An 11,399-nucleotide genomic window follows, 5' to 3' on the forward strand; every position below is an offset into this window, starting at 1 on the left:
CCTCTCTCCCTCTCCCTCTCTCCCTCCTTCTCTCTCTCCCTCCCTCTGCCCCTCCCTCCCTGGCTCCCTCCCTCTCTCTCTCCCCCTATCTCCCTCCTTCTCTCTCTTCCTCTGTCTCTGTCTCTGTCTCTGTCTCTGTCTCTCTCTGTCTCTCTGTCTCTCTGACTGCTCTTCTCTTAAGTAACTTGTTACCACAAACACACATCTTAGCCCTGAAGACTTAGTTCACTTTCCCTGAACTGAACATGGTTGGTGATGTGAGAAGAGCTGCTGTTAGCAGCAGCAGCAGCATCCTAGTCAACACTGAACTTGAGTTGATGACTCAGGAAAAAGCACGACTTTTCAACAGTCATGTTTGGACAGATTTAGTGCCAAATTTAAAAAGACTGAAAGTGCATTATTTAGTAAGGAATAAGTACTGTTTTAAAATTTTAAGTAGAATTATGTTAAATGTTACCTGCTGTTAGTGTGAGTAATGGATTGAGAATAATTTTCTACACAGCGTGTAGGAACTAGACAATTCTATGAATCCTAGTCATTTCTTTTGCCCACTTTCCTTTTAGTAATCTCTGTGTGTTCTTTTTTGAATGTCATTACATGGTTGTCATAACATTTTTACTTACAATACTTTCCCTTTTGGTATTGGCATGTGTTTTGTGCTTCCTCTTTGGAAGTGGATCACTATTACAGAAGCAATAAGATTAGATTGATTGTGTGAAAGATGAGAGGAGCATGATTTAGTAAGGCAAGGTATGCTTATGTTCGACTAATTCGTGTTTTAACTTACTTTATACTCATCTTAAATCTATGACCTTTGAAAGACCCTCAAGGCATCTTTTTAGAGAGAATTTAAAGATGTTATTTGGAGAAGAAGTGTTTCATCTTTAAAGATGAAAACCTTTTGAATTTTCAAGTAAAGCTAAGAAATTTCAATATTTTCATTACCTCCAGAGATTCGGAAAAGTCTCTTGAATGAAGAGCAAGTGCACATCTCATTGCACATCACTATGCCTCTCTGTTTGATATTCCTGCTTGTATAAAGTTGAATAAATGTAGTGTGGTGTGATTATTGAACGTCCTTCATCCTTTTAACAATCAGACTTTTCTCCCTGTAAGTAAAACTATTACAGTTGATGAGGGTGATTGCCAAAAGCTAGGTGTTTAGCTGCTCTCTGTTCTGTCATAACTGTTCTATTGAAGGGAGAAATGGCGTATATTGTAATAGAAATGCTTTTGGTTTCTGTCTCTAATCAGAATTTTTGTTTTTAATTAAGGACACTTTTAAGAGCAATTACAAAGGAAAATCTAAAATATCAAAATTCATTATTTTCCACTGTATGAAAAATGTCTTGAGTTTGGTAGATATTTTGTTTGTCTCCTGTTTCCTAAATATAAATGTATAGCAAAAATTCATTTTGTTGTGAGGAGTAGATGAGGTCTTGCATATTAAACTAGCTCTTTGTGTTATTTTGATATTTAAAATAAACAGATTTCTTTGGTTCTGGTAATGTACATCCAGGTTCTTTTCAAATTCCATTTTTAGAGTATGGGATCACAATGCTCCGCAAGTGTCTATGAAATGTAAACATCGTGAATGAATGCAAAACCAAGTAAATACCATGAACTAATGCAAAACCAAGTGTCTTGGGAACATTTGAAACATGATTCTGATAAATTACAAATTATTTAAAATATATTTATGTATAAGCATATATTAAATGTATAGATGAATGGACCTTAACTTTTTCAGTGTTTTATATATATGTATATTCAAGTATTAGAGGTGACTTTGAAGTAGTCATTGCTTTTGGACAAAATCTAAAGTGTAGCAGCATTCTATTACTGAAAGAATATATCCTATAAAATACTAAAAGTGGGCATTCCTACCTCTCTCCTCATTTTTACTATTATTCATTCTGGTCTTTGGAGGGAGTGGGCTCCATGTAAAATGTTAATGACTCTACAGGATCTAATCCCAACCTAACAAACTCCATTTCTCTTCCAGAAATCAGTGTGCCATCATTATTGATTAAGATTACAAAGAAAGACCATGTCTAAGAAACACAAAACAACCCAACAGCATACTACCAGTTTTCTTTATATCTCTGTTTTAGCCAAGGAAACTTATAAAGCTGATGAATTCTGGACAGACATATCAGATAAGAAGACATGGTTTACGTAAATAGTTCTTGGCTAATTTAAGAGTTATATCTAGTTAAGTGTGACAATCACTGTCAGACTGACATAGTGACACAATGTTGGTAAACCTCACGTTACTAAAAAAAAGAAAAAACCCACAAAAATCATTTTAACTGTAAAGTGTTTGTTGACACAAAATGGAAATTCCCAGCCTGGTCTCATTTCGTGAGAGTGTTTATTCAGAGGTCACATATAAAAGACCATGGTCTATGGACACAGATATAATTTATTCCAAATTTATTCTAAGGTGGTAACAAGCAGAGTTAGTTTTTATTGTCGTTTCACAAAACTTAAAGGCACTTTTCAAATACCTAGGAGAAACATTGTGCTAAGGCAATAAGGAACCTCCTTACAGCCTCAGATACTGGCAGTACTCATTGTTCTTTGGTTGTAAACCAGTGCTGTATTTCTACATACGATTATTTTACACAATGGTCACAAAGATGTTAGGTAACTTAGGAAGGATAGCAAGACTGGGTACTAAGACTAGCTAGCTGTGTTCCCCAATAATTGCTTATTGGATCTGACTGCCAACGTTCTAACCCCTCCACCATCACTGATATTCTTATCAGTTACTCAGCCTTGCCTAGGACCTGTTGAAGATGCCATTTCTTTCCAGGAACTTGTTCAGAAGTAGCGTTCAGCTATTCGGGACCGCATTCAGCCTTGGGCTGGACTCAGTAACGAAACTCTTTTCTTCACCGTGACATGTTTAAAACATCAAGGGCAATTTCCGTCCTAATTGACTGGCTGGTTGAGTCAGAGAAGTTTGCTGCCTTTTTGTTTTGGTCCCAGGTAACCCTGACAACCCCGCCAACGTTCAAACAAGGCGCCTCCTCCTCATTGGCCAGGCGCTCTGGCTCGCTCATTGGCTCCTTCGGCGGGTCTCTCCTCACCGATTGGTGCTCGGGAGCTCCGCATTGGTGGAGTTGAGTTATTTGAACCGAGTAGAAGCGGCTAGGCTACGTTCCCGAGAGTTCGGGAGATATTTCTGGCATTTTGATCTTTGTCCTGGTCCTTGGCTTCCGGGAAGCCGGCGGGTCCCAGACGGCGGGTACCTGACTGCCCGGCGCGGGCAGCTGCCATGGCGACGGTGCAGGCAGCTTACTGCCCGGAGGAGAGCGGGCGGCGCGCACGCCGAGATCCCGCGGCCGAGGACGCGTCTCCGCCGGTGCTGTTGCTCAGCCACTTCTGCGCCGTTCCCTTCCTCTGCTTCGGGGATGTCCGCGTGGGCACGTCGCGGACGCGGTCTCTGGTCCTGCACAACCCGCACGAGGAGCCTCTGCAGGTGAAGCTGTCGCTGCTGCGCGCCGCAGGCCAGGGCTTCAGCGTGTCGGCGAATCGCTGCGAGCTGCAGGTGGGTGCGAGGGCCACGTCCCCGTGGCGTCACCTTGGGGTGTAGCTAGAAACTCCGAGTAAACCTTAATCAGCTCCTAGTCTTCACGGTGGGGATAGGAGATGATGGGCCTCCGACACCAAGCCAGCTTCCTGTTTTGATCTTGAGACGCTCCCCTTGCTTGGTAGGGCAGGGATACAGCAGGACCAACCAAGACCTTGTCAGCTCCCCAAGTTGACCAAGGATGGGAAGTGGGTGGGGCTCCCTCTGCTGAGGTGAGGCTGGGAAAGAGCTAGACCAGACACCAAATCTACTCTCCCTCTTGACCTCCGGGACACCCTCTGCAGAAGTGGGACTAGGAGGGAGCAAGCACCAAGTCCATTCAGTCGATAGGCTTTGGCGTCGTTTACTTTGGCGAAAGTGGGGAGTAACTTGCTTGGGCTGATGAATGAAAGAAAGCGGGAGCACCTGCCATCCCTAGAAGCACTGCAGAAAGTTTCTGTTAAACAGACAAACCTTTTAAGTAGACTTTTGCAGGCGTTGCGAAATATGTTTGAGTTTCTAAAGATGGTACTCCTCAACATTCCGTTCTGAGTCTGGAGGAGTACATTGATAAAAGTGTTCTAATTGCTTCCTTTCAGCCATTTTAATATGTATTTTGTTTTTCATATGTTTGGACTCAGTGGAGCTACATTTCTGTTGCGATCATGAAAAAAACTGTTTTGTTTAAACATCTACAGCTCAAACCCTAAAGCATACTCAGGATTGTACTCAATATGTATGTGTGATGTGCAGACAACCTTTGTATTTTACTTTCTCCCTCTTCTTTTTCTTTTCCTTTGCGGTTCTTGTCTCAGAATATTTCATTCTGACTGGGATTACTGTGTCCTTTACAATGAGTAGTATCTCTAAAGCTGTGGAGACAGTTAGCTGAGGGAGCCTGCACACACTGCCTACTAACTAGTGAGGATGGTCCTCAGGGAAAGGCTAATCTGAGGTTGGTTGGTTGCATCTGGAGTCCCAACACTTAAGAAACCATTGCCCTTCCCTTTGATGAACAACTGCCTGGATTTCTGTCCATAGAAAGATATCTTTTTAAGGATAAATCCTGGCTTGTAGAGAGGAAATTCTGTTATTATTGTTAATCAGCTGGTTTAAAAATCTATGATTTCTACTTTTCAAGAATACTTTTCACTTAAACAAGTTTCATTCCAGCACACATGGAATCTTAAGTTTGTCCAAGCACATTTTACCACTGAACTAAGTCCTGAGCCCCTGCCATTATATTTTAAAAGCCACTCAATTCAAATGACTTGTAGATTATCAGTTCTCTTGCTTTTGTGCAATTGGATTTCATTTTTTCATAGTTTTTATTATATGTGTAGTTTCATTTTTTTGTGGACTTCTATTGCTTAGTGGCTTTTTTTCTTATAATGAACAAGTCTAGGAAAAAATAACTATTAGGGTGAGGTAACAGTTATTAATCTGTTCTATGTTATGTATTTGGCTATTATTAATTATATTGTCATAATAACTTATAATGTGCTCTTCTGATTACAGCCTAAAGAAAAAATTACCATTTCTGTTACCTGGACACCACTGAAAGAAGGGGGAGTAAGGGAGATTGTGACATTTCTTGTAAATGATTTTCTGAAGCACCAGGCTATATTACTAGGAAATGCAGAAGAGCATAAGAAGAAAAAGGTAATGTTTTAGTCATTGTGATTTACGGAAAGGAAAAGTTTGTCATGTAGAAACATTTAGTTGGGAGGCATGAAGTGACATATATAACATCACTTATTTTAAACTAATTGAGGACAGCTTGCAGCTTCTTTAGTTTATTTCATTTATTTTTACAGAGAAGTCTTTGGAATATCAGTAAGAAGATCCCAGCCTCTTCAACACATATAAAAAGGACTTCCAAAAACCAAAATGTTAATGAATCATTTACTATTTCACAGAAAGACAGAATTAGGAGCCCACTGCAGCCTTGTGAAAATCTGGCTATGAGTGAATGCTGTTCCCCAACAGAAAACAATTCTTTACTCCATGAAGAAAACAAATTACTCACCTCATCCATTAGCCCTGTTAGAGAATGCCAGAGTGAAACTTGCTTGCCACTGTTTTTACGAGGGTCTGCTGCCTATTCACCTCTTCATGAATCTGAAAATGCACAACATTTGAAAGTACAAGATGCCAGCATTTCAAAAAATTTTGATTTTAATGAGGAAGTCACAAATGAAACTTTTTTTAATCCCATTAGTGTCAGTTACCAACGTGAAGGGGATAATAAACTCACACTTACCCCAAATTGTTCTTCACCTTTGAGTAGTACACAAACCCAAATACAGTTTTTAAGTCCAGATTCTTTTGTAAACAACAGCTATACATCTGATAATGGCCTGAGATCAATGAAAAATGTTTTATCAGATACATTTAGGAAAGATCCCTCACAGTCTGTATGTCTGGAATCCCAAACTGTACATGAAGTTTGCCAAACAGTGTTAAGCCCAGATTCTTTTTTAAATGACAATTATGGACTTAAAAAAGGTCTAAACTTAGAATCAGTCAATCCCGTTTTGTTTCCAACACAATTTGTAAAGGATAACATGGTCCATGTAGGTCAGCAAACGGATAAGTTATCAGCATTGTCAAATCAAACCTCTCAGGATTGGAGAATAAATGAAGGTTCGGCATATAACCCTGAGTGTCAGCATGCACAAACTGCCAACAGTAGATTTGAAAAACAAAACCCTGTAGAAATGAAGTCACATAACTATGGTTGTACAAAGCAAAAGCCCAAGATTTCTGAGCTTCAAGATGCTTTTTGTAACCAGAGCAAACAACCAAAAAAGAGACGCCCGATTCTTTCTGCTACTGTTACGAAAAGGAAGCCCACCAATGCCAGAGAAAAGCTCCCTGAGATTAACAAGCCAAACGCAAAAAGATGTCTCGAAGGTCTAGTAGGTGAATGTGGAAAAGAAGTAGATAACCTAAGAGGGAAAGGTTTTCATTCTTCTCTTCCAGTTGTAGAGCCAGTAATAAGTAAACCTCCGAGTTACAGAAATGAAATAACACCTTCAACTGTTGTAGTTGCTCGTAAAAGAAAGAGCAACGAAGCAGTGGGAGACGCAAATGGAAAGCCAGCAGTTGCAGAATGGATGGACGTGTGTGAAATCAAACGAATCCATTTTTCTCCTCTGGAATCTACACCATCAACTGTTGCGAGACCCACAAAGAAAGAAGCGCTCTCCTTAAAGCGTGTAAGCAGCTTGGAGTGGTCAGGCCTGAGGAAGAAAACGGGTAAGTTGTCCATAACATTTCAAGTGGAAGTGTCACTGAAGATTGCATTTTCTCTTTTGCTTTAGTCAGTTCTCTGATTTAGTACATCTGCTGTTGATGGTCTTGAAGAAGTTTGTTGACAAAAATACAAGACACTTGTGATATAGTGTTCGGAAATAATTATTAATCCTACACCAGTTTAAATTTGATATTTTTGTTCCTGAGCTTTCTGCTTAAATTATAACTTCAAAAATATTGCATCCAAATGACCTTGGTGGTGGCCTCCTGGTGGGATATTGTTATATCTGCTTTTTATTTTTATCTTCTTATCTATTTCCAAACTTTTTTTTCTCTTTTCTTCAATAAGCAAATGAAAAAATCAAAGGGCAGCTTGAAACTCATCTTTCAGACCATTCATTCCTAGCTCTCTCAAAACGATCACTCATGTCTCTCTCAGAAAGTTTCTCCAATAAGTCATCTGAAGAATTAAAACTATTTGTAGAACCTGGCCTTTTAGTTCCAGCATCCATGGGCTCTGCTCTCCTAAAAGCATCTTACGTGTGTGTTACCACATCTCTGATTCCAGCCCTTCTCTCTAAGGCAAGCTCCACTGTTTTTTGTAACACTCACAATTCCTTAATTAGTAGTTTTCATAGCCCCGCCCGTGGTGTCTGTTCCTTTCCCTATTTTGCTTGAATTTCTTAATTCTTCACAATCCGTACACTTTCCTGCCTTCTTTCCTTGTGCTACCCAGACAGATTCCAGCTAACCAACCAGGCAGCCAACCAACCCGTCTAGGCTAATCTCACTTGTCTGCTCTGCCTGAACATTACCTATAGGTCTTCATGACTTCCAACTACTATTAAGTCCTTATCCAGTTTGGGCTTGAATTTTCATGGCTGGAAAACTTAGCCTTCCATTTTGTTATAAGTTATATTCTCTCTCTCTCTTCTCCTGAAGCTCTTGCTCCTCCCACTGTGTCAGATTACAGTAGATAATATTTACTGAGCACTATGACTTTGGTCTATAAGAATATTTTTCATATTCTTTTTATAACCTCATCATATGTCACAGTTCTGAATGCCAACTATGTACATGTATCCTGTGTATAGTTTTCAGGATGGACTCCTAATATGTAGACCTATGGTCAGTATTATGTTTCTACATGACTATCCAACAGTGTCTTTCAGTTGCATTATACAAAGCAAAGTCATTCCTCTGTACTCATACAGCCCTCAGTGAATGATGCTGCTAAAATCTCATTGCCTGGGACAAACACCTTGGAATTGTCCTTAATTGTGGTAATCTTCTCCCATCCTTTGTATGTAAATTCCTATCAGGTCTGATTCTAAATATTTATATTTGAAAATGTTACTAGAAGGAAATTCATTAACCAATGGGACTCTCAAAAGTTGAGTTTTTAGTACTCGAAATGAGAACATGAATGTCCAAGAAACTAATAAACACAAATGTCAGTAAGAGACATCAAATAAGTAGAGCACACTATCACGATTGCTCTCTTGTAGATCCCAAGACCGTCAGGCTGGGTAACCAGGGAGCCCTCACTGTGGACATCATTAGGTTTCCTGCATAGGAACTGAAAGTACCATTTATTCGTAATTGTATTGGCATATCAAAACTTGGAGGCCAATATGTCCTTCTAGTACATTTTAAAAATTTAAATAAGTTGCGCAGGCCTGTTAGTTGATATCTTGCCGCCTCACTATATAGATACACTCTAAACAAATTCTTTGGTTTTAAGGAAATATATCCATTTTTTTGTTAGATATTTTCTTTATTTACATGTCTTTCCCAGTTAATATCTCCTTTCCCAGTTACCCCCCAGATAAAAGAAAGAAAAAAAAATAAAAAACAAAAAAACCCCTTGTTCCCTCTGCCCTCCCCCTGCTCAGCAACCCACCCTCTCCCACTTCCTGGCTCTGGCATTCCTCTACATTGGGGCATAGAAACCTTCACAGGGCCAAGAGCAGACTAGGCCATCCTCTACTATACATATGCTGCTGGAGCCATGAGTCCCACCATGTAGTCCTTGGTTGGTGGTTTAGTCCCTGGGAGCTCTGAGGGTACTAGCTAGTTCATATTGTTGTTCATCGTAAGGGGCTGCAAGCCCTTCAGCTCCTTAGGTCCTTTCTCTAGCTCCTTCATTGGGGAACCTTTGCTCAGTCCAATGGATGGCTGTGAGCCTCTATTTCTTTTCTTTTTTTTTTTTTTTAAAGATTTATTTATTATATGTAGGTACACTTTTGCTGTCTTCAGACACACCAGAAGAGGGCATCAGATCTCATTACAGGTGGTTGTGAGCCACCATGTGGTTGCTGGGATTTGAACTCATGACCTTCTGAAGAGCAGTCGGTGCTCTTCCCTGCTGAGCCATCTCACCAGCCCAGAGCCTCTATTTCTTTATTAGTCGGGTACTGTCAGAGCCTCTCAGGAGACATGCATATCACGCTCCTGTCAGCCAACACTTGCTGGTATCCACAATAGTGTCTGGGTTTGGTGACTGAATATAGGAAGGATTCCCAGGTGTGGCAGTCAGGTGACAGCAGATGCTGGAGAGGTTGTGGAGAAAGAGGAACACTCCTTCATTGCTGGTGGGATTGCAAGCTGGTACAACCACTCTGGAAATATATCCATTTTGACCTTCTACAAAGTAGATAATGAATGATTAAGAGAATCAATGAATTCATGAATAAATACACAAATGACCATGGAAGTTTTCTTGCTATAATCTACTGTTCATTTGAAGCAGAAGTCTAGTAAGACCTCTCTGCCAGATTCAGAGAGAATGATAGACATTTGACTTAATTTATGAGCATGTATAACTTTGACTACAAAATTACTCTATGCTCCAGTATATTAATTATGTAAATTGTAGATACATGTAATGCTCTGATTTCTTATGATAATTGTATGAATAGAATTTTGAATTTAATATTTTATAGTTCCTGACATAGTATATTTAAATTTTAGTTGTCGCTGTTATTAATATTGTAGAAATCTGCTCCTCACAGGTAATTCTAGCTTCTTCTCTATTGCCACTCTGTCAGTGGGTTTTATTCCTTAAACGAATCTTGGTGCAGAAAGCCCTCTGATAATGCTGAAGGCTGACAATGGCCTAATGACTGAGAACATGCCTGTCAGCTCTGCATTCCCCTGCATGTAGCACAGTCTGGAAGGGTACACACACTAAGCTGTCCTTAGTCACATCGGGAGGGCCGCTTTGAGAGCTCATTAAGTGGTTTGTGGTCTGTCACTTGAAGATGTTGTTCCTTAGTTTAATGAGCATGAGTGTTTTGCCTGCCTGACTGTGAATGATGTGTGTGCCTAGTGCTATAGAAGCTAGAGAGGGCAATGGATCCCCTAGGCTGGAGTTAACAGGTGGTTATGGATCTGAGAATTGAACCTGGAAGGGCAGCAGGGGCTCTTACCCACTGCATTACCTCTCTAAACCCCAGCTGTTGGTTGGTTTGTTTAATGAAGTTTATAACATTAGCACCTAGATTATATTGTTACTAAGTATCTCTTAAATGAATATGATAATAAAGAGCCCAAGTTGAAATCTGAAGTTTGTTACCTATTTGGAAACATTCTATTTCTTAATGCTACTATGTTTTCTATTTTCCTTTAGATTCATTAATATTAAAAACACCTCTTTCTAAAACAAAGAAAAAGAGAAGATCCATTGTTGCTGTAGCACAGTCTCATCTGACCTTTATAAAGCCATTAAAAGCAGGCAAGTATTCATTGCATTTATCAGACTGAAAAACGGGCTGAGAGGGAAATCATGCGTTTAGCTCTTGCTCTGTCTCTATGTCAGGCTTGAGAAGTTCTCAGCTCTCTTCAGCACAGAGTGACAGCAAGCATTGTTCAGTGGTTTAAAGATGATTTTGCTTGTACAAAAGTCTTATTGAACTATTTTCAAAAATGATTTCAAGGAAAATTTCTTACACCGTAATTAATTATATTCTTAGCTATTCCTAGACACCCAATGCCATTTGCTGCAAAGAACATGTTCTATGATGAACGCTGGAAGGAAAAGCAGGAACGGGGCTTCACTTGGTGGCTAAATTATATATTAACACCTGACGACTTCACTGTAAAGACCAACGTTTCCAAAGGTAAACGTTCTTGAATTACACATAACTATTATCAATTATAACTGTATAATTAATTAATGATGTTTTACTAACTCATTGTCTTAATAAACTAGTGTGCAGGAAAGTTACGAGATAATGAGGAACCTGGATGCCAATTTGGGAGACTTTCAAAATATTCTAGTGCTTATTTTCCATGAAGAAATGGGAGCAGACAGGGTACACAGAGTTGGAGGAATCTCTTCTCGAGGAGAAGAACCTCGACTGTTGCCCAGGCATAGAAGTCATAGGGTTAGTTCTGGGCTGAGATGGTGACACGTTAAGCCACTGCTAGGCTTCTTTGTGAAGAGATGACTTCCTCACTGTGCTTGTCTGCATTCCTCAGAGAGCATCCTATGCAGTTTCTGCATTCAAGGATTCTCTGTATTGTAGGTTTATCCTATGGAGTTTCTGCATTCAAGGATTCT

At 39.8% G+C, this 11,399-nt stretch overlaps 2 protein-coding genes across 4 annotated transcripts in view; both read left to right on the top strand.

Annotated features, from left to right (window-relative positions):
- Aspm (abnormal spindle microtubule assembly) overlaps positions 1-11,399 on the top strand; it is a 66,826-nt gene that overhangs the window by 10,155 nt on the left and 45,272 nt on the right. Inside the window, exons 1-5 of one of the 2 annotated variants that reach the window (XM_031384225.1) lie at positions 3,080-3,556; positions 5,096-5,239; positions 5,395-6,838; positions 10,467-10,571; positions 10,810-10,956. In XM_031384225.1, coding sequence (XP_031240085.1) covers positions 3,284-3,556; positions 5,096-5,239; positions 5,395-6,838; positions 10,467-10,571; positions 10,810-10,956 — 2,113 coding nt within the window. In that variant the 5' untranslated portion in view covers positions 3,080-3,283. Of the gene's footprint in view, positions 1-3,079; positions 3,557-5,095; positions 5,240-5,394; positions 6,839-10,466; positions 10,572-10,809; positions 10,957-11,399 lie in introns of those variants that run through there. The other variant, XM_031384231.1, reaches the window with a different exon arrangement.
- Positions 1-11,399, top strand: part of F13b (coagulation factor XIII B chain) — a 186,436-nt gene that overhangs the window by 7,905 nt on the left and 167,132 nt on the right. The window lies entirely within an intron of this gene.

Source organism: Mastomys coucha, unplaced genomic scaffold (assembly GCF_008632895.1).
Source record: "Mastomys coucha isolate ucsf_1 unplaced genomic scaffold, UCSF_Mcou_1 pScaffold1, whole genome shotgun sequence".
Classification (NCBI taxonomy): Eukaryota; Metazoa; Chordata; class Mammalia; order Rodentia; family Muridae; genus Mastomys; species Mastomys coucha.